Consider the following 23,780-nt stretch of genomic DNA (forward strand, 5'->3'; position numbering starts at 1 on the left):
TACTCGTCTATATTGGGTATTGCTTCTTTTTTCTTATTATTCTGTTAAAATCAAGTAACTAAAATGGCACTAGTTATTACTTCCCGCTCAGGCAGAGATGGCACAAGAAGAGAACCAAGCCCATGGTTTAGCAGAGATCAAACACTTAGAGAACTTGAACTGTAAGAGCTTACACAGATGGAGAGAGGTTTGACATAGAGAAAAGGGAATTATGACCACATTAAAAACAAGAAAGCAGTATTTGCCAGGCTATTTCTATTGGAAATATTTTCTAACTTCATGTGGGGAGCACGTGTGGGTGAATGACCATGGCTATGCTGGGGAGAACATCACACGGGCACTTTCTGCTCTCCATCTCCTTCCTGCTGCAGACAAAAAGTCTGTCACAACTTCACAGATGTTACTGGGATAATCATAAACCATATCACATAAATAAAATGAAAAGAGAGCAAGCAAAAGGGGAGCTTGACACTCAGACCAGCTCTTTTCTGAGATTGTAGCAGGTTACTTCTTAAAATTACTTGCCTGCTTCAGAGTACTGCTTTGCACTTTCTGCTTCTGAGCAGGATTTGAATGCAGGTACTGTATTCAGAGCAGTAGGAGAGTAGCTTTGAGAGTGCAAAACTGAGAAAATAAATAGGGAGCCAGCCTTTGTGCTGAGCTGTTTGATAACATGAGGACATCACTATCAATGCCAGAGCGGTCTGACAGGGAAAGCCAGGAGTGGATAACTTTTTGCTTCTATGCCTTAATGATAAAGACACAAATCTCATTATGTTCAGACAATGCACGTGGCACTGAATCTGTCACCAGGCATAGATTTGCACCAGGGGCAGTACTGTGCTTGGGATTGTTACTGTTTTTCCCAATTCCTTTTTGAAATAATGGGGCTCACAGGGGAAAAGCCACTCTTTGGATGCAGCACAAAAATGCTAATCCTTACTCCAGCTGTGATAAATCATCTTCAGAACTAAAACATACTTAGCTCCCTCAGGGGAGCTCTTCAGAAGAGAAGATTATGTTTAGGAAAGCTTCGTCCTTTTGTGCCATAGCATTGCACATCAGGTGTTGTGCACATTGTAGCAGAAACCAAGAGGAAATCACAAGAAAACCAGAAGCTTCTCCAGCCATACTTATGCTATTTTTATATCCCCAAACAGCAACTGCAAATAATTTAGACTCTAATACTGAGCACTGAAATCAGTCTTGGGACATTGACACAGAATTTATTACTGTGGCACAACATGAATACAGGATGATTAGTAGTGGATAAATGATGCTGTCTTTGCCTGTCCCAAAGAAGACAGATATCTTGGCCAATAGCAAATGGCCAACTGGTATTTTGAGGACTGATTGAAATAAAAATCATGTTCTCACTCTCAGCTTTTGTCCATCACTGGCCATTGCTGCAGCCTGTGCCACGGCTGGGAGATGCCTGAGATCCCTGAGCCAGGGTTGTTGCTGCATGTCACCAATCTGAACAGTGTGTTACCTCCTACTGATTAGGCAGGAATTAGTAAATGATCATTCCTGTAAAATAACGACAACCACAATTCAAGCTCCCCTGGTGACAGCAGTGCTGTCCACTATGTTCTTGCCATAGGTGGATAAAGGGCTTGGAAGAGGACAAGCAGGAGACAGACGTACATTACAACTCCTTGACAGGAGAGGGCAACTTCAACTGGCGCTTTGTGTTCCCGTTCCACTATCTTCCAGCAGAGAAACAAATGGTGGTTAGTAAAAGAGAAAACATATTTTCCTTGGAAAAGACAGAGCGCAAAATACCTGCTGAGCTGGTGCTTCAGGTGTGGGACTTTGAGAGACTCTCTTCAGATGATTTCTTGGGTAAGTATGCAATGGGTCTGCCTGAACTTCACCTGAGGTCTTGCCAGACCTGTATTTTGAGAGGTATGTACAAAGCAGTGTCTGAGACCCAACATTTGCTTGTCTTTCTCTGAAGCACCACATTGCAAACTTACACATTTCTTGGAGAGGGATTAATTAGGAACTCAGATGAGATGATGCCAGGGCAATACAAAGGACTGACTGACAGTACAGAGATATCTCCAGCTCTGAAGCTTGGGCCCAAGCTGCTCCGTTGTGCCATGTATCTCATCTGGAAGCTGCTGTTTGAATGCCTTTGTGTCTGTCTGAGTGTTGTCACATTACTTCTCCCTCCAGGCACTCTTGAATTGAACCTGAATGGGTTCCCTCGAGCAGCAAAGACAGCCAAGAGCTGTGACCTAGGCACAGTTGTGGCAGCAAGTGAAGAAAACAAGATCTCCATATTTCAGCAGAAGCGTGTCAGAGGCTGGTGGCCTTTCATCAAGGCTGGGGAGCTCACGGTAGGCAGCTCACTACAGATGGGACTGATATGCTCTGCTGAGATCCTGAGACAGGCAGATGCTAATTTTGGATATGGCATCTGAAGAATAACCACCACTGGCAATCCATACAACTCCTCCAAATCCTTTAGTGATTTCCCATAGATTTGGTTCAGATAATCCCAGGCAAGCAGAGTACTTCAGAGTTTTTCTTTGCTTTCTTGCACTGTTCATCTCCCAGCACACTGGATGGGCAGAGTGGAAAATCAGGCGTTTCCTGCTTATTTATTTCTTTACTATTTATTTCTCACTTCAACCAGGGTGAAGGAACTGATTTTGGAGTCTACCATTATTCTCCTTCTAGTGATACATCTCAAGTAGAAAGAGCACAGTCCCCTCTTCCTATTGAAGTGAAAAGACTGGACACGCCACTTAGTGCCATGGTCTAGTTGACATGGTGGTGTCAGGGCAATGGTTGGATTCGATGATCCCAGAGGTCTCTTCCAACCTGATTGATTCTGTGATTCGGTGTGCTCAATAAGCCAATATTTTTTGGTTTAGTGGCAGGATACATTTGGTATAAAGGAATGCAAAAAACAATGACAGCTTCCCCCAAACTGTACAAGACTTGTTATGTTAGAAGTATCCTCCTGAGAAGAATATAAATGCTATCACACAAATTTTATTTACTCAAAGCCTCTAGCATAAGAAGGCTTGCAGCAGTGTGTACCTAGCCTTTTATTTCAGGGTTTTCTGTTGCAGCTTCTCTTCATAGCGTTGTAGTGCTTTGTGTGTATAATCTGGAGCTACACTGAAATTCTCAATGTTTAACACAACTTCTTCATTTTCCCTGTCTTTAAGGTTCCTTTGTACTGTTACAGCAGTATAGGGATCTTCAGTGTAAATGAAAGACAGCTCTGATCCTGTTTCTGAGGTGGAGTGCATGTATCTAGGCATGAAGTACGTCCCGATGGTTACCTCTGCACATGGTCTTTGGGGCATGTCAACATGAAACAGAGCATGAAGCAGAGCTGTGTGAGCTAGTGAAAGAAGACCCAAGCTGGTGTGCTCAAACGGCCGCAGAGCACTTTGGGAGCTTGGACCTGAACTCGGGCATCCCTGCAGCCCAGTTCTGGGATTAGTGTGGTTGGAGTCTTTTTAGGTGCATTCAGATCCCTGTGGGGAGACAGAACAAGAGCTACAAGCTAACCTTCTGTAGTATAGCCCTCTACAAATTCATCTGCTTTGGTTCTTTTCTAGGGGATCTCCCTCCTCTCTAGACTTTCATTGATTTCCTAAACTTCACCCTTCCTTCATATTTCTGTCCATTCCAGCAAGAAGAATGTTTTAATAAAAAGTTCCACCTTCAAGTTCATTGCCTTCTTCAGATTGAAGGTGATTGTGTACTTTCCAGGGATTTAGTGAATGGGCTTCACTCCCAAATCTTTGCTTTACCTCCATTTTCTCAACTCTGGTACAACAGATTCTCTTTCTCACAATCTGCTTTCATATCTTGATCCCCTTGTCTTCCACATTGATCCCTTTTATCTGCATCCTTCTTTCAGCACAGTTCTGTGCTGAATCCCAGCCACTGGCCATAGATTAATACTTTAGTTTTTGATATTCACAAAGGTACGGTGTAGAAAAATAACAAATACATGAAAAGCCATTTGTCTGTTTTTCGTCCATCACAGATTTTATGAAGTTGATTTGATCTACCCACTCTTAATTGTTACTGGAATCTTTAAATCTCTGAAATCTTTTTTTTTCCTTTGACCTAATTAAATCTATAGTGGAGATGATAGCACTGAAGAACATACCTGGATGAACAGGGAAAAGAGAGAATGTCTCTGTAACCTAACACAGACAAATATCAACAGACTTGTTGCTGTGAGTGCAAGGGAAAAACAAATCTTTAACCCATATTTAGGAAGCTCTAACTTTCGTAGTAGAAGTTACAGTTGATTTTAAGAGTCCAAATAACTCAGATGATTACATATTTCTACTGCAAGATGTAGCAGGCATGATCTTTTATAAGTGCTAATATTATATTTGTTGCCCAACAAGTTTTAATGTCTTGCCACAATTAAAACAAGCAGTAAACCAGCAGTTATATTCTATTACGACTTTTCTGAATTCTAGAAATTATCAGTAAGTTGGTGCTGAACAAAGTTGTCCTTTTGTCACAGCTCTGAGTACCATCTTCCGGCCAACCATCAAGAAAATTGACTCAGAATCCACCTGTCAGACTGCGATTCTTTTAGCCTGAACAGAGCTCTAGGACTGCATGATATTTTCTGCACACAGATCTGATTTCTAACCATCTTCCTTTTGTGAGCTGAGACCCCACAGCTCAACTGCTCCAGCACTTGTGACTAGCTGAATTTCCCCCCTGTTGGTGGACTACACCTTGTCGACGTCAGCACCGCAGCTTCCAGCTCAGCCATTCAGCTCTGCCAGGACGTGTCATAGATAGAAGGCAGGTCTTCTCAGATGAATTATGTTATAATTTAGGAAGCAGAAAATACATTTATGGGTCTGGAAGAGAACATCCTACCTCTTTTTCCTCACAGTCCTTGAGCATAAGTCAGGAATTTGGTGCCTGGGGTTTCCTTTGTGCTTTCTCTTTAACTGCAAAGACTTTATCTTATTTTCTATAATTTATTTCCTTTGCCCTCAGCTGGTTCCAGAATTTCTCCACAAGCCAAATTCTGCTGTGATTTAGTGATAATAACCCAGGACTGGATGCTTATGTATGATCTCTCTGATACAGGGAAAGGTGGAAGCTGAGTTTCACTTGGTCACAGCAGAAGAAGCTGAGAAGAATCCAGTAGGCAAAGCTCGAAAGGAGCCTGAGCCCTTGGAAAAACCCAAGTGAGTAGGAGCATACTCATTAAACAAGCTGGGGCAGGGTCATTCAGCAGGAGACGAGGAAGAGCAGGTCTCCTTGCTCCTCTCCTGGCTTTTCTCCTCTTTCCTGCTGTAACCTTGAGCAAGCCATTTATCCAACTTGTGCATCACCTCACTGCCAGCATTCGTAGCTGGCAGTACTTTCCAGGTTAGCTGAAATGCCTTCCTCTGGAAGCCCAAGTAAATTGCATTGCTGCACGTTTGTCCTCAGCTCGAGTTCACACGCGAGCTCATTCCATAGCTGACCTGGCACGTGATAACCTCTTAAACCATCATAATTTACGCATACATCTCAGTTTAGTCACCTATAAAGATCAGACAGATTATTATATTCATTATATTAAGAGATAACTATAAGCCATTAATGTTTAAGTGCTTTAAAATGTCTGTATGAAATATTTCCTTTGTCCATTTTTTTTTAATATGACCATTACGAGACAGAGTCTTAGCATTAGGAAACAAGAATTTTGGATATTAGGAAAAATTTCTTCACCAAAAGGGTTGTCAAATATTGGAACAGGCTGCCCAGGGAAGTGGTGGAGTCACCATCCCTGGAGGTATTTAGAAGATGTGGAGATGTGGTGCTTAGGGACATGGTTTAGAGGTGGACTTGGCAGTGCTGGGTTAACGGTTGGACTTGATCATCTTAAGGGTCTTCTCCAATCTAAATTATTCTGTGATTCTGTGATTCTATTATTCTAAGAATTATCTGCACACATTTAAAGGTGTCTTAGTTGCTACATATCAGTGGAAAACTGACCTTTCAATACATCTAGTTATTTTTGCTTAAATTAATCACTTGCAGATAAAGGCACATAAAACATGAAAATCAGGTCATACAGGAATAATATGACTTTAACAAATCTATCTCTAATTTTTTTGTACTTCATAATCAAAGAATGAAGTTTCATATTTTTCATCATAAGACTTTCTAATGAAGACATTTTAAGTGGTTTAACAAAGGCAGATAATCTGGAAGGAGCATTTATCATTCAGTAATTGTCACATTAAAAAAATGTTATCAGCTGAGACTTTTGCATTCAGAAAAAATGTACTAATCTATTTTGACCTAAGTACTTTGTTCTACTAACATAATGAGCTAAATTTAAAAAAAAAAAAGAGAGAAATTGATGTTATATTTCCTGCTACCAAATCTTCTAAATATCAATTGCTAATCATAATGGTAATCACTGCACATTCTGTTTAGTTTTGATGGTTTGATACATATCTCAGGATAAACATGAAAAAGGAGAAAACACCATAAAGGTGCAATTGCCAATACCCCTATAAAGGGTATAAATTTAGCCTGAAAGTTAAAGGTATCAGAGGCTTGTCGAAAATTAGCCTTGCAAAGACTTTAATCAATCATTTCACCCCACATCTTCACCCAAAGGCAGGATGAGCTATGCCTGACAGGTGTCTATCTGAAAGATTCCCAGTAATTGAAACTAAAGCACTGTCTTGCAGAGGAGAGAGGACTGGGATAGCTCTGAAATACATGTGGTTGTAAGCAGCCAGCCTAGGCAGCTTTAAGAGGGAGTGTAGTGTGTAATAGAAGGATTACATGTCCAGAAGATTGTCAATACAATGCGCAAAGGCACCTTTTCATTTTTCTCTCATTTTTTCAGGCCCAGCCCAAGGACCCCAGGCAGCCTGGGGCTCCAGAGCTCCCTGCATTTTCACCTCAAGGGCATTTTATCTGCAAATGTGCTGTTGGGCCAAAAAGTTGTCACTAGCCTGGTGATCCCTTCTCTGCTGCACAGCCAGCCTGGAGGTGTTTTGACCCAGAAGCCACAAGACCAGTCTTCCTCCAGATCTTGCACTGAGCAATCAGAAAGGCTCCACATCTAGGCTTTTATGATGAAATACACAGCCAACACATGGCTCAACCCAGTTCTACTCTTAATTGAGATGTATGTCTCAATTAAACTGAAATTAGGGTGGGGCTAGTCTCACTTGACATTACCCATCTCAGAAGCAAGCCACTCAGGCTCCTTTTGTAGCTGCTCATGTACAGGTAGGGGAGTCATCCAACTTACGTAACACACATATCTTAAGATGGGAGCTAGGGAAAGAGATTAATTGTCCTCCAGAAGGTCCTTCCTCTCCACATGCAGACAGCCCATGACTGAACAGGCTGGGCACCTAAGTTTTAAAGTTAGGTGAAATAAATCCTAAGGTTACTAAAGCAATGTCAGCATGTGGGTAGTAAATACTATTTTAGCTAGACACTCACTCACTGGAAAGAAAATAAACTAAGCACTGAAGACTTTGCATGCCTCATTTCCGTAAAGCTGGTATTAAAGTTTACAAGCTCAGTGCCCTCGAGTGATGGAATATGTGGTTCATACATGCAGAGTAGTCAAAATCAGCTGAGAGGTAACAAATAACTGCTTCTGCACTTCAAATGAGTTCTCTTCAGGAAGAAGTTGATCTCAAGGAGCTTTCTGTCAGGGCCTCCATATCTCTATGCCAGTACTGTAGGTTTACATTATTTTTGCTAATAATGTAGGTTCACACAGAGAAGTAGAGAAATTTTCAGATTGTTTTGCGTAATTAAGTTTTTAAATTAAGAAACAAAACAATTTCAAAACAAAAATTATCTTCTAGAAGCTACTAGACAGTAGCAGACTCTTTAATGTACCAGAGCAAAAGCGGACAAAGGTTAAATGTCTGGGAACTAAAGAGAAACATGCAAATAAGAAATAAGGTGCAGTGAGTGTAATTTCCTGCTGGCCAAAGCACCATGAGGTTATCCATCTCTTCATCTTTGCTGATCAAGACAGGATGCTTTTCTGGATGAACTCTATTATAACAAATACACTGCTATAACTGGTGTTTAATTCTATTGCCTATATTGCAAAGAAAACAAATTAAATGAGCAGCAGTCTGACTTTTTTTCCCTGTTGTTAAAGGTTATGAAAAGCCCTTAAGTAGTTGGAACATGCAGACTAATGGTTTTGTTACTCAAGTCTGTGACTCAGTAATTTTTACCCTTTAGAGTATTAATATTTTAAAAATTCCTTTTAATCTGGAGGGCTTATTTGTTGATTTATTTCTGAGTTCATTTCCACCTCAGTGTAAAACACAGTCTTTAATTAAAAGAGATTCAGTTGGCCTTTCAGATTTACAGACCTTTTGTCATATTAGCATTCACTTCTACATGCTGAGTGCTGAATTCTCCAGATGACGAAGACATTGTTTAAATTCCTGAAACAGCTTTCTATAGTGAGACACGGCCGTTGCCTTTTGTGACGCTCAGTCTTAATTTCATTCTCCTTACTACTGTATCATCTGCACAATTACAGTGATATTGGATAAGAAAGACAACCTTCACCCACTTTTGCTGGTGTTAATGTTGCTCCACACCACCGTACTCTGCTGGTCGTCCCATCATACAAAGCTGATGGAGGTTGCCTCAGCTCATAACAGGGGTAGGGCTATTGAAGTCAGAGGCATAGTGACCTCCCAAGCTGGGTGACATGCCAGAGGCGACACTATACCAACATTTTTCCCAAGAACTTTGTTTTCCTCTCTGTATGCAGCCAGCTTTGTCACACAGTGTGAAGAAACTCCTGGTTATGGAGAGAATATGATATGGTCCGACATTTGGAAAAAAGGACTATCAAGTGAAGATAGTTGCCACCAGGAGAAAGTAGCTCTTCTTCCCTTTACGTACCCAGGCAAACTACCTAGATTTTGGGGTTCATCTCATCTCCTGTTTTCAAGAGGTTTGTTTTCAAACTCCTTCTGAAAATATGCCATTTTGGGCCGTATGCCAGGCCTGAGCTGGCTTAGCCTGTTATGGCACCATGACTGTCACTGTGCAATTAGATTTTTTTGTAGCAGCTCATTGCGCCTTTGCAATGCTAAATTCCATGCAATGATGAGAAAGCTTTTGTACCCAAGTTGAAGATGTCTGCATTTCTTTAGGATTTAACAAGAACTTGTCCGTAATTTTGAACTCCATGTCTTGTCTTAAATTGGAGTAGTTATGAAGTGTGAACTGGAATTTCATTCCCAGTGGTGTGTGGAGCTTGATCTCAGGGACAGATGGGAGAAGAGTGACCCCACAGTACATGAAACTCATGGAAGTTCCCTCTAAACTCTTTAGTTGTTTCCCTGGAGTTAAAGGTCCTCTTTAGACTTAAATATGTATTTTGCAGTGGGGTACCTTTGGAAATAGCTGGATCTGCCTTCACAAAAGTTTTTCTCTTTTTCTTTCTTCCGCTTTAGCCGTCCAGACACATCCTTCTCTTGGTTTGTGAATCCTTTCAAGTGTTTGTATCACCTGATTTGGAGAAATTACAAGAAGTACATCATCATTGGCATAATTCTACTTATTCTCATTGTGTTCTTGGTGCTCTTCATCTACACGCTGCCAGGTGCGATCAGTCAGAAGATAGTTGTAGGATGAGCATAGGTTATGGCTCTCATTGTAACCAATCATATACTCAGTTAAGAATAAAAGTCAGGCATACAGAATTAATGAAATTGAAACACATCTCATTCCTTTTAAGAAGAAAACATAATATTCGTACCCAAAACTGGAGCTCTCTTAGAATATTTTAACATCTTACTTCTTTGGCTTCTCATTCAGACCCAGTCTTACTGTACATTATCATTAACATACTGCTGCAGCTCTAGTGACAATGAAAGTTTGATTCTGCACCTAAAACTGAGTTTGAAAGTAAATCCCCTTAATGATATGCAGAAACTGATTTGTCAGTCAAGTATTTATTATTACAGACAAATGATTAAGGATTAAGAGCAAAATCTGTACACAGAGATAAATGTATAGTTCAGTCTTTGCATAGTTTTATAATTAATTATTTGAACTGTTTTCAAATGACCTATAATGGCACAATTATTTTGAGATAAAAGGTTTATTAAAAAATTAATCTAAGGTTAAATTGCCTCATTTGGTGTCATGTGCAGAATTCATCCTGCGCCTCTCAGTAGGAACTCTGTGCTCTATAAAGACGTCGCACACACTTACAAATGAGGTAAGTGTCAGTGATAGGGGGAGGTAGAAGCAGAAAAGGAAATAACTTTTTTCAGCTGCAGTTTGAAAGTGCTGGATGTCGCTGGAGGAGAGGGATCAGGAAGATGAAGACTCAGCTACTGGCACTGCAGTAGCAAATGATCCTTGTAAAGGAAAGGGAACAGAGAGAATCCTACTGTTTGACGAGCAAGGGGGAAGAGGAATGGAAAAGAGAAAGGCTGCAGAGTGGAACAAATCATGGAGGATTAAAGAACACAAGGAACAAAACCTTACACATTTGTCAATGTGAAAATCCTCATCCTGCTTAAGAACACAGAGAATGCTGCAGCCTGTGTCATGCACAAGGCAAGGCTTGATAACTTAATGACCCCACTTGGCCTTAAAATGAGTGATTATGAATTTGAAGTAGCTATAGAAGTCTCCTCTAGTCTCATCCATGGTTAGACATGTTGTAAACGTGACCTTTGAGAAAATGCTTTCCTTCATGCTCCGCTCAAAAAAAAGCGTGAGAACCCTTTGCAAATTTTAAAGGATAAAAAGGTGAGAAAAAGAAATCCTAGAAATGCTGATAATTCTGCCAAGATCAGGGTGCAGGAATAGAAATGTAGGTATGTGTACAAATCTCAGAGACCACTTCCATGGGACGCTTGTGTGGTGCTGCTTGTACCTGGCCTGTTAAGGCTGTGCAATGCACCTCTGTGTTCCCCTCTGGCCTACAGCGCAGGTAATTGCATTATTCTGAAAAATGGACGTCATTAAATCTTCCACAGAGAAAATATTTTACATTTAAAAAACATTTTAGAGGCTTATTTTGGATGGGATGAATTGCTCTAAAAGTGCTTCTTCCTCATTCCACTGATGATAGAGGCAGATGGCTAAAGGCAGTCAGAAAGCATCCCATCCCCACCCCAGCCAGCAGATTGCGACTCAGTATTCCTTCTAAATTTCATGTTCTAAGTATACAATAAATATAACTGAATTATTTAGGTATGTGAGTAATTACATTACAATTAGACATGTGGCAAGGGACCACACTGGACGGGTTTTACTATTAGGCTATTTTCCTTTAGAAGTGTATTTAATATGATCAAGAAATTAGAACACAATTACATGGTTGAATCTGCATTAGTTAAATGCAGCAATGCAAGACAGTGATGTGGAAAGGTGCTGAGCACCCTCAAGTCCCTCTGCATCTCATATCCCTCTGCACTGGGCCCTCGTCTGGTGCAATCTCTACTTCCACAGCATGTGTGACACACTCCTCTGAAACCATTTGTTTTTCACTTTTGTACTACTTTGCAATTGAGCCTGTATGAAACAGAAAAGGAGATGTTATTTCTCCTGATATGTCTCACCATACCATGAATTTTGGAATAGCAATTTAAAGGCTCCAATAGGAGCAAATTAAATTTTTTTGTTGCGAAAGGTGGGAGATGAATTGTGACAACCACAGTATGTTGTGACAGCCATAAAGGCAATGATTCTGATTTTTTTCCAGTGTGTCAGGGCAGTAGACCTGATCCTGCATGGCAGCGGCTGTGCCCATCTGTCCTTACTCTGCTTGTTTCCCCTTGCTGCCATGGACTGTGTGAAGCACTGGGCTGTGGCTTGAGCGCCCTGCCCTTGCTGGAGGGTCCTTCCGCATGGCTCCAGGACCAATCTTTGCATCTGAACCCCAGCAGCAAGCACACAGTGGCAACAGCACTGTTAGGATGAGATGGATGAAATGACATCCCCCTCAAAGTCCTGGTCTGAGTCTGGATGAGCAGGGACCTTGCAAAGACCCTGTCCTGCTTCATCCCTTGCATCCAGTGCAAATAGCCATCTCCTTCACCCCTGCTGCCCCTGAGGTCTTCAATCCCCTGCAGCACAGCCATTCCTGAGCCCCTTGTATTGCTGAACACCAGGGTTCCCTTTACCCTGCATAGCCCTGCAGTCTGGGCTAAAAGAGGCATCATGCAGACAAAAAACAAGGAAGCTAACTCCTCCATAACTCTTAAACTCCCTATCTTTACACTGAATGCCAGATCATGGCTGCAAAGTAGCTGGAGAGTTAGGGCTGTCAGTAACTATTAAAGAGATAAAATATGGCAGCACTCAGTGCTGGACTACTCATACAGATGCCAGATGTTATAGTTTTGTATCTTAAGTGAGTTTATGGTGACATGGGCTTTGTGGTTAATAGGGAGGTTTATACCAAGGATTGTTGTTATTGTCAAGGGCTCCTGTCTAATTCATACAAAAAGAAGAGATCCTCATCCCGACCAGTTATCTCAACATTGATCTGCAATTATGCTGGCTCAGTTTTGAGGCCAGATGGTACAACTTGGAGTTAAAGAGCTGAGTGGTATCATTGGCAAATACAAGATCTGTGGATATAAGATTGGGCTCTTGGAATAAGCAGGCTAGCCAGGAATCCCAAAAATTGTTTGGAAATAATAGCCTACCACTGCTGATCTAAAAAGGCATGTCCTGCTTTGAGACATTTGGCTTGAAACAATAAACACTGCTTTTTGCATCCAAAAATCTTCTCAGACAGGAGCAGATTTTATCCTTCTGGGGGGAAAAACCTGAAAGATGATGAGATCTGTTCCTGAAGTGCTGAAGACAGACTCAGTCTGGGGGTGTAATAATTTCTGAGTGCCCGATTTCATCTTCCCTGGGTCAGATTTTTAGACACGAACTAACCTCTCACTGGCATTTAAGGAACAGAGTGGGAACAGAGTCCCATGATGTAGCATGGTGGAGCAAGTTGGCCATTCATCATCTCTTCCTGCTCTAGGCTCCAGTTGTAGCTGATTAGACCTATGGGCACATCAAGATGGGTGACTGGGGACAGACTTGTCAGAAGGTTGTGCTGACCAGATTGAAGTCAGCCTGGAAACATGTACCAGTGCCAAAGCCTTGCTGCTTTCAACAGGACACCTCAGGACACCTCAAAAGCTGGAGAGGGATTTTTTATAATGACATATAGTGATAGGATGAGGGATAATGGTTTCAAACTGAAAGAGGGTAGATTTAGATTAGATATTAGGAAGAAATTCTTTCCTGTGAGGGTGGTGAGACACTGGCACAGGTTACCCAGAGAAGCTGTGGATGCCCCCTCCCTGGCAGTGTTCAAGGCCAGGTTGGATGGGGCTTTGAGCAACCTGGTCTAGTGGAAGGTGTCCCTGCCGGGGGGTTGGAACTAGATGATCTTTAAGGTCCCTTCCAACCCAAACCATTCTATGATTCTATGACATGGAGCAAATAGTGGCCTGTTGTCATCCATGTATGTGGCCACTGTTGCAGGTGGATGTGTTGCATTTTCTGTCACTGGCAAAACTTTGCATCAAAAGAAATTGTACAAGTTTATAAATGCTACCAGCAGATGTCCAACAGCACAGCAGCAGAGATGGGGTAACAGGGGAAGATGGACCTCTGCCTTTTTCTGGTGATACAGCTGAAGAACATCTGAGGAAAGGAAATGGAAAGTCTGCTTCTAAGGAGGAAAACCAAAGCAGAACCTAATCAAGATACAACGTAAACCACCAGAAGAGGAATGGTTCTCTGCAGAAAAAAATCTCAGCTCCAGGCATATTCATGGGCACACTAAAATGAAATCTTTGTAAAACATTATTACATGAGTCAGAAGGAAGAAGCATTACTGTCATTGCAGAGCAGAGACGTGAAACCACTCACTTTAACAGAGCAGGAGGAAAGCAATAGAAAATCACTATCAGATCTTTGCTGTCAGGGCCTCCCATAAAAGGTAACAATACTGAAAAAACCCACCAACACATTGCCGAATTGTGAGTCCTTGAGCAAAATATCTATAAATGTATACCTCTGCCATTCCTATTGGCTCAGTTTGGGAACATACAGTGGTATGGTAATACTACAGGCAATCAAGAGCATGAAATGCTTAAAAAGCAGCAGAAGTTTTGAGCTTGGGGAGTAAAAGCAGACAGTTACCAGTAACACCAACACAGTGGGGTTTGCCACAGTCTTGCCTGATTTCCTACGGTAAGAACAGAAAACAGCTGTTATCACCGACTTGGTTACATGATGACCAGGTACATGACAATAAAATGTGAGTCTTATGGATATTGACCTCTTTAGGTCAATTTTAATTTTGCATTAGCATACAGCTAATTAGAACCAAAAAAGTCTTCTCTCACCCTGCACAGTATAGCAACTCCCAAAGTATATGCTTGCTGTTCCTGACTCTTGCTACACAAGTGTGCAACAAAAAAACATTTGTCTGTGTAAGCAAAAGCTACCCCAGCCCAGCTGCTGAAGACCAGCTGTTTATGTGTGCTCATCTGGAAAACACCGTAGAGTGAAATGATCACTGGTCTCACTGGGAGTTAAGGATGGGGCCACATGCAGTACCCATTACCAGCTACTCCCAACTCATAACATCCCAGCCCATCACAAAACTCTGAGGAAAACTCTAGCATAGTCTTCCCTCCACTGCTACCACTACTCGGGAGCTTAAATAGCACAGGATAAAAACAGATGGGGGAAAAAAACCATAATTTCTAATTCCCCCTCCATTGAGTGAGACAGAGAAAAGCAGCGCCTGATTGCCCTGCAAGCCAAGTTCCCACCAAGCCCCCATAGATGCTGAGCTGGCCAGCAGAGCCAGGACAACCGCAGCATCCCAAGCATCCCAGGACCTGGTAAGGTGCAGCCCTGAGGCCATGCTGGAGGAGGTTTCAAGCCCAGGCTCATGCTGGGCCAGCCAGGACATGCTCACCATCATCTGCAATGTCATTTTTGCAAAACTCACCAGGTCCCTGCCAGTTTCTGTGTGTTGTGCAGTTAGTCTGCATTTCATACGGTGAGGCAGCATTCCAGCAGCGTGCAGGACCAGGCTGGTACGTGGGTTGTCCAGATGGGCTACACTCACATCTGCAGCTTAGTACTCTCTCCAAAGACCTTCTCTGGAGATCTGTTTTCCTTTCTTTGCCATGTGGCCCTTGGCAGCAGGTATATCCCTCTCCTGTTTCGATGTGACCTTGGCAAAGGGCTGGTTTGTTTCTGCTGTGAATGAGGCAGCTTGTCTGCCTCCCTCCCAAAATAAATGGCCTTTGACAGGGGCTCTTCTGGCAACCTAGCTGATGGACAAATGTTTCCAGGTCCTGTGCTGAGAGCCACCATGCTCTGAGCACGGTGTGTGCTTGGCTCTTCCCCCACACTAGTACAAGCCAGGATACTCTGGAGACCCTCTGCAGCCACCATGAGAGGCTCTGAGGAGCTGCCCCAGCCCAACCTGGCATCTTGGCCTTGCATTGCTCAGACTCTGGAAGAGCAGGACATGGAGGGGAGCAGGAGCATCAGAAGATCCCTTTCACACATGGGAGAAACTCCAGCAACTCACATACTGTGCTTTTCATCAGGGATGTTCTAATTTGTTTCTGCAGTGGAAGGAAGCTTTGCTGGCTATCGTTTATTCAGTTCCTTCCATTTTCAAGGGAGTGATGGAAATATATGTTTTTGCTGACTGCCCCAACCCTTTAGCCACCCCATGGCAGCAGTCAGCATCTAATTTGCTGTTGGACCCTCAGCTGCTCATGCTGAACCACAGCTCTCTCAAATGCATCAGTCAGCAGCCGTGGTTGCACAGCCATGGTTGCCTTGTAGCAGCTGGTACCTCCATACCTGCTCCGAAATTCCAGAAAAGTCACAAAACAAACGGCTCAGCCACTTAATCCAGAGGAATCGTTACTGATTGAAAACAAACTACTCTATCAGCCTGTATCCCTGAAATGTTTCAGGGAGACTAAAGCTTTCAGGATAAACCAGGCTTCACCTAAGAGGCAGAGCAGTCCTCTCCTACACAGGGACATAGCCACGTGTCAGGCCAGGTGCTGGCATTTGAATTGGCACCACAAATAGAGAGACCTGACACCATTTCCTGGCTCTGCCATGGACACATCTTTGCCTCTTGAGAGGGCACAGAGAGTCAGGTTTTCCAGCAAACCATGAAGAACATCAAGAACTGATTAAATCTCTAGAAGTTCCCATGTAGAGACACCTAACTATTGACAAAACTGTGATAAAGGTGAAAGGACAGCTTTTGAAAATGTAACCTCCAATTTTCAGTGTGTCAGAAGGATACCTTTTTGTGAAAGCCTAGTCTTTTTATTTTTTTAGCTTCTTGCAAGCATTTTAAAAAGGGAAGGTAGCAATGTGACTGGCAGAAATTAGTTTTGGTGGGATTACTATACTGAGGGTGGCCATTGATAGCTAGACTGCATTAATGTAGTGAATATTGAATTTGTGGATTGGCAGAAAAATTTATCGCACAAAGCAAAGGAAGGGGGAAAAGCTAAACTCCAAAACAGACTGTATACATCTTTATCCTGCAGTTATCATTCTTTTGAGAGAACAAATTAACGGCTCTGTGACTCCTGGCAGACTTAATTCTTTGTGGGTTTTAAGTCCAATATGAAATAGCCTGGATCTCCTGGGGAATCGGGTATTTTATGTTTAGTTTTGGGGTTGTGTTTTGTTTGGGGTTTTTTGCCTGAACTTTCTTGAAAGTTAAGATTCTGGACAAATTGAAGATATTTTACCTGTAAAGAGATGTCTTTCCTCCTCAGAAAAGGTTTGAAGGCACTATGGTAGATGTTCCTGTCATCATAGTTCCAGAGGTTAGTTGATCTGAAGGTTCAACACCTGGGGGTCTCCCTACCGTTACACCTACCCCCCTGGAGGTCTCCCTTTTTACACTGCATGTATTATACCATCTCAAGCCAGTCCTGGCACCTTGCAGTAAATGCAAGGTGTCCTTCACTTCTGCTCTGATTTCAACACAAAGAAAGGATATATTAAGGACATATTGGAAAAGGAAAGCATTACCCAGACCTTTGAATCTTATTCCTCACCTAAAGGTACCCTAGAGGCCTTTCATATTTAACTATCACCATTTTACTGTCTGTATAGATAAGACACAGCTGTATCTGTCCTACATGGGATATTATAAATCAAATCTCAGTCTCCATGCACTGAATTGTTCCACAAAGCACAGAAATATCTTGTAACATTGCAGTTGCTGCTGCTTCTGAGTTGTTTGTTGAGAAGGTCGTTTGGTTGGGGGTTGTGAAACCAGTGGGGTGGGGGGGTGGGGGGTCTGTGGGGGGTCTGCCCTGCCCTACTTTCTGCAGAATACTCTGTGCCTTGCTCCCAACCTGTGAACTGCACTGCACCCGGCAGATTGGTCTCGTAGTGACTAATGACTACATTAAAATGACTTTTACATTTGGAAGAAATAAATCCCCTGATGAGGTGATATAAGAATTTGTTTCCTCCACACGTTAGTGACAGAAATGGCTTTTGATTGCCAGGAGGAGCTCCTCATTGCAGGCTGTGAGCTCCAAAAGGGATGTTTACGAGCTTGGCTGAATAGCCTGTTTGCCTTCATCTCCAAAGTGCAGAGTGCTGTCTCCTTCGAGACTAATTTATAAATTTTCTATCAGCCATTTGTGACTGAGGAAAAGCTCAACCCAAGATCTGGTTCCAGGCTCCCAGATTTTTGGTATATGACATCCACCTCTCCCTTGCACTTTCTAATTAAGTCCTCATCTCAAAAGCAAACGAATAACAACTTTTCACATATTTCTGATGGAGAAAGGGTGATTTATAAGAATCTTCCAGATTGTGTCTCTTTTAATCACTTCTGTAAGCAGATATGGAGACTAATTAGAGGTGCATTAGTTAGCAGAAAATATGCATCTGCTGCCTGGATGCCTCTGCCATGGCTCCAGGACTCCGCAGCAGTAACAGAGTCCACCTTCATTAAGAGCAAGCTGGAAAGATCTCTGGCTGTTTCCTCTCTCCCACTAACAGAAGAGTGGCCCTGGCTGAACTCTGATGACACGGACAGCTAATTAATAGGCTAATTCCAGCACCCTGCTCTTTCAGATTTACCTGTTCATCACAGCACAGAACTTTTTTTCGTATTGCAGCTCCTCGAAAGGGCTGTGCTTGACCTGCCAGTGCAGGAGGACACTGTTACCAGTGATGCCTCCTCCTTTTGCTGTGCTGGTATCTGGTACTCTTCCTTCAAGCAGTTGGCTCCTGCCAGTGAGTAAGGTGGAAAGCAGCAAGTGCACTGCATGCAACTGCTGGCTCAAAAGCTGGAGCGAATGGAAGGCTGGCAGAGGGGAAGGCAACCATCTCCATTTTCCATGTCCAACTCCAGTCTGTATTTTCCCTTGCCATTCAGGCATTGAAAACATGGCAGACTTGCAGGTGGTATCTGCAGGTGCTGTAAGACTTCTTCCCCAAATGTCTTCTAAGAAAAACAGAAATTTGGCATCCATTAGTAGGCAAGATTGAGAGTCATTGGAGATTGGGAAATACTGTAATATATATAAAAATATATTAAAAATACAGATCAAGAAGTCTTCAGATATCTACATTGCTAGGTGGGATGGTTGAACAACATAGTTACACTGCCGTCACCTTCCCCCAGTGGTTTCCTTTTACTGAAATTCTTTGTTGTTCTCTGCAATTTGCTTTCAGTTAACCCCTCATGTGGAAGGGGCTCTGTGTACCCTCACTCCCTGAACCTGGGCAGTTGACCACCCTGGGATATCACACCTCAGAAGGATTCCTTCACCCACTTTTGCTACCTGCAACCTAAGTGGCTACAGCCAGTCAGCTGCCTTGTTTGGATGACCTGCCTCCCAAACCTTCATCCTTGATCAAAGCACCTTGCACCCATGCAGCAGCAGTTCCAGCTGCAAGTCCACACTGGGCTAAGGGACAGATTTCAGGCACAAAGAAATCCAGATGGGTTTGTCATCCTCAGATCACACTGGTCCATGCCGTTCAGCTCTGCACTGCAACTCACATGCCAGATCTCAGGAAAATATTAGGGAAAAAGCCAAATGTGAGAGCAACTCCAAAGGCTGTTGGCACATCATGAGAGAAAAGGATTTATTTTTTTGTTTACTTATTTTTTAGTGATATCTCTTTTCCCTGACAGATAAGGGATAGTTAATCCACTCCAGAAACAAGCGTACAATTCTAATATACTGACAAAGCATTGACCTGTCAATATAACTGTACAGCAAATAAATGCTGGCAGCGTTTGGTGGATGTGATGAACTTTTAATTAGCCATTGCAATAAAACGTCACCGAAATGCTAAACAAAGCACTTTTCAAAAGCCTGGGGCCTGTTGACACCATCATTATGTTCTTGGCTCTTGGTGTGTGAATATCTCCACCAAAGAGAGCAGCTCTGGCTTCAATTGATGGCTCTCCAGAGCTGGTACCTACAGTGCAGATGGACGCGTACAGCTTGTGCGAATATGCTACACTATAGCAGCTTCAAAGGCTATTTTAGAGCCTTGCAACACAACTGCAGTATATATTATACAGTAAAGTCAATATATTAAGCAAACGCTAATAGTAAGAGCAACCCGTTAATCAGAGGATTAGTGAGAGTTATCTTGTTCTGCTCAATTCACACATTTCTCCTCCTGCAATATCTTTACTTGGAAATGGTTTGCATGTCCCAGGCTCTGCTTTGACTGATTCTTGGTGGGGTGCAGCTCATGCAGCTATGACCACAAGGAGGGCTCGCTCACAGCTCTGGGAGCGTGGGTGGATTTTGGTGTACCCAGGCCAGATCTTCCTGTTCTTGGCACAAGGAGCCGGAGCAGCTATTTGTGAGGAGCGCTTATGGACTGGATGTGTAAAATGTGGCAATATGGAGACTGGGCTTCAAAGCCAGGTACTGCGATTCCCCCTTCCAGGACCATGGTAGACCCTCAACAGAGTTCAACATCTGCTTTCTCCCGTGCTGTCCATGTGACCCTGGGTCAGCATCTCTCACTGGTGACGCTCACTGCCCACCAGGACAGACCTTTGTAGTGTGGGGCCATGTGCTCAAGAAATAGGAATTTATTAGCTCCTCCAGTTGTTTGAACTTCAGACATGAAAAGTTCCCATCCTAAAAGTGAAGCTGTGATGGAGAGAGGAAAGATGGAAAGGCCAACCCTTTTTTACTGTCTCCACAGACTTTGGTCAGGGCCTTTTTGGTTTGCAAGACCAAAGATTGTGCAGGCAGCTAAAAAGGGATATATCCCATCAAGGTTGGGAATGACTATGTTTGTAGTCCAAATCCCGTTACAGCCCTCTAAGATTCCAGTGACTGTAGAGACCTCACAGCCCCTGGGTCAAGTCCCAAAACATCTTTATTTCCAAGAACCTCACTTTCCCCAAATCACATCTGATTTTGGGGCTGAAATTTTATAGATTGACTTTCGTGTTTCCATTCCCATTCAGTGGTTAGATAAATCAGCTGAACTTACAGACCCCTGCCCTGAAGTGCAGACTGACCAGAACTTGGAGCTGCTGTATCAGGTCAGACCACAAGCCATCGAACCTATCTGTCCACCCAGCAGCAGCTGGCAGGGATGGTGGCAGAGCTGGGCACAAAGCCATATGAGGGGCATGGTCCAGGCTAAGTTCTTGCATCAGTCCTTGGGGACTATGATCTACTGGCAATTACAGAGACTTGGTGGGACGCCTCGCATGACTGGAATGTGGTCATGGATGGCTATGTCTTGTTCAGGAAAGACAGGCCACTAAGGAGAGGTGGTGGAGTTGCTCTTTATGTGAGTGAGCAGCTAGAATGTATTGAGTTCTGTCCAGGGGCGGATCAGGAGCGAGTTGAGTTTGTGGGTGCGAATTAAGGGGCAGGCTGGCAGGGGTGATACTGTTGTGGGTGTCTATTACAGGCCACCTGATCAGGATGAGGAGGGAGATGAGGCCTTCTACAGGCAGCTGAGAGCAGTCTCGCAATTACAGGGTCTGGTTGTTGTGGGGGATTTCAACTACCCTGATATTTGCTGGGAGGCCTACTCAGCCAGCCATCCTCAGTCCAGGACGTTCCTCCAGTGCGTTGATGATAACTTTCTGATGCAAATGGTGGATGAGCCAACTAGGAGAGGAGCGCTGCTGGATCTTATCCTTACTAACAAGGAGGGTCTGGTTGAAGAGGTGAAGGTTGAGGGCAGCCTTGGTTGTAGCGACCATGAGATGGTAGAGTTCAGGATCTCATGTGGCAGGAACAGAATAGCTAGCAGAATCACAACCCTGGACTTCAGGAGGGCCAACTTTGGCCTTTTCAAGCAATTGCTAGGGGATATCCCATGGGACAGGGTACTAGAAGGTAAGGGGGCCCAAGATAGTTGGTTAGCATTCAAGGACTGCTTCTTCCGAGCTCAAGACCAGAGCATCCCAACAGGTAGGAAGTCAAGGAAGGGTACCAGGAGACCTGCATGGTTAAACAGGGAACTGCTGGGCAAACTCAAGTGGAAGAAGAGGGTGTACAGATCATGGAAGGAGGGGCTGGCCACTTGGGAGGACTATAAGTCTGTTGTCAGAGGATGTAGGGAGGCAACTAGGAAAGCTAAGGCCTCCTTGGAATTAAACCTTGCAAGAGAGGTCAAGGACAACAGGAAGGGCTTCTTCAAAGACATTGCAGGTAAAGTCAACACTAGAGGCAATGTAGGCCCACTGATGAATGAGGTGGGGGCCCTGGAGACAGAGGATAAAAAGAAGGCGGAGTTACTGAATGCCTTCTTTGCCTCTGTCTATACTGCTGGAGGCTGTCCTGAGGAGCCCCGGACCCCTGCGGCCCCAGAAGAAGTCAGGATAGAGGAGGAATCTGTCTTGATAGATGAGGGCTGTGTCAGGGACAAATTAAGCAACCTGGACGTCCATAAATCCATGGGCCCTGATGGGATGCACCCGCGGGTGCTGAGGGAGCTGGCGGAAGTCATTGCTAGACCACTCTCCATCATCTTTGCTAAGTCGTGGGCAACGGGAGAGGTGCCTGAGGACTGGAGGAAAGCGAATGTCACTCCAGTCTTCAAAAAGGGCAAGAAGGAGGACCCGGGGAACTATAGACCGGTCAGCCTCACCTCCATCCCCGGAAAGGTGATGGAACAACTTGTCCTTGGTGCTGTCTCTAGGCACATCAAGGATAGGGGGATCATTAGGGGCACTCAGCATGGCTTCACCAACGGGAAGTCATGCTCAACCAACTTGATAGCCTTTTATGAGGAAGTAACCCGGTGGATAGATGATGGTAAAGCTGTGGATGTGGTCTATCTCGATTTCAGTAAAGCGTTTGACACGGTCTCCCACAGCATCCTCGCAGCTAAACTGGGGAAGTGTGGTCTGGATGATCGGGTAGTGAGGTGGATTGTGAACTGGCTGAAGGAAAGAAGCCAGAGAGTGGTGGTCAATGGGACTGAGTCCAGTTGGAGGTCTGTGTCTAGCGGAGTCCCTCAAGGGTCGGTACTGGGACCAGTACTATTCAATATATTCATTAATGACTTGGATGAGGGAATAGAGTGCACTGTCAGCAAGTTTGCTGATGACACCAAACTGGGAGGAGTGGCTGACACAACGGAAGGCTGCGCAGCCATTCAGAGAGACCTGGACAGGCTGGAGAGTTGGGCAGGGAGTAATTTAATGAAATATAATAAGGGCAAGTGTAGAGTCCTGCATCTGGGCAAGAACAACCCCATGTACTAGTACAAGTTGGGGGCAGACCTGTTGGAGAGCAGCGTAGGGGAAAGGGACCTGGGGGTCCTAGTGGACAGCAGGATGACCATGAGCCAGCAATGGGCCTTTGTGGCCAAGAAGGCCAATGGCATCCTGGGGTGTATTAGAAGGGGTGTGGTTAGCAGGTCAAGAGAGGTTCTCCTCCCCCTCTACTCTGCCCTGGTGAGGCCGCATCTGGAATATTGTGTCCAGTTCTGGGCCCCTCAGTTCAAGAAGGACAGGGAACTGCTAGAGAGAGTCCAGCGCAGAGCCACGAAGATGATTAAGGGAGTAGAACATCTCCCTTATGAGGAGAGGCTGAGGGAGCTGGGTCTCTTTAGCTTAGAGAAGAGGAGACTGAGGGGTGACCTCATTAATGTTATAAATCTGTAAAGGGCAAGTGTCATGAGGATGGAGCCAGGCTCTTCTCAGTGACATCCCTTGACAGGACAAGGGGCAATGGGTGCAAGCTGGAACACAGGAGGTTCCACATAAATATGAGAAAAAACTTCTTCACGGTGAGGGTGACTGAACACTGGAACAGGCTGCCCAGAGAGGTTGTGGAGTCTCCTTCTCTGGAGACATTCAAAACCCGCCTGGACGCGTTCCTGTGTGATATGGTCTAGGTAATCCTGCCCCGGCAGGGGGATTGGACTAGATGATCTTTCGAGGTCCCTTCCAATCCCTAACATTCTATGATTCTGTGATTCTGTGACCTGTGTCACAAACACAGTCCAGACTGTGAGATCTTGCACAGCTGAAAGTCCCCTTATTGAAACTTTCTCACTACATCAAGCAAATTATTTCTCAGCAGGTATTAGGTTATCCATTGGACCCAAAGAAGGAAGCTGCACCTGTAAATCAATTGCACCTGTAGTCACCAGGGTGCTGTCTGAATTCCCTGTGGCATCCAGGCATGTGGGGCATCCCCAGACACTCAACCGCTTATGTCAGAGACAAAACCTTTTTTAGGAACAGAATAAAA

The 23,780-nt window shown here is 43.9% G+C and overlaps 1 protein-coding gene across 1 annotated transcript in view; it reads left to right on the top strand.

Annotated features, from left to right (window-relative positions):
- FER1L6 (fer-1 like family member 6) overlaps positions 1-9,651 on the top strand; it is a 73,543-nt gene extending 63,892 nt beyond the window's left edge. Inside the window, exons 38-41 of the mRNA XM_068397218.1 lie at positions 1,604-1,845; positions 2,182-2,345; positions 5,098-5,198; positions 9,471-9,651. Of these exons, the coding sequence (XP_068253319.1) occupies positions 1,604-1,845; positions 2,182-2,345; positions 5,098-5,198; positions 9,471-9,651 (688 nt within the window). The remainder of the gene's footprint in view (positions 1-1,603; positions 1,846-2,181; positions 2,346-5,097; positions 5,199-9,470) is intronic.
- The last annotated feature ends 14,129 nt before the right edge of the window (positions 9,652-23,780 follow it).

This window comes from Nyctibius grandis, chromosome 3 (genome assembly GCF_013368605.1).
Source record: "Nyctibius grandis isolate bNycGra1 chromosome 3, bNycGra1.pri, whole genome shotgun sequence".
In the NCBI taxonomy this organism is placed as follows: Eukaryota; Metazoa; Chordata; class Aves; order Nyctibiiformes; family Nyctibiidae; genus Nyctibius; species Nyctibius grandis.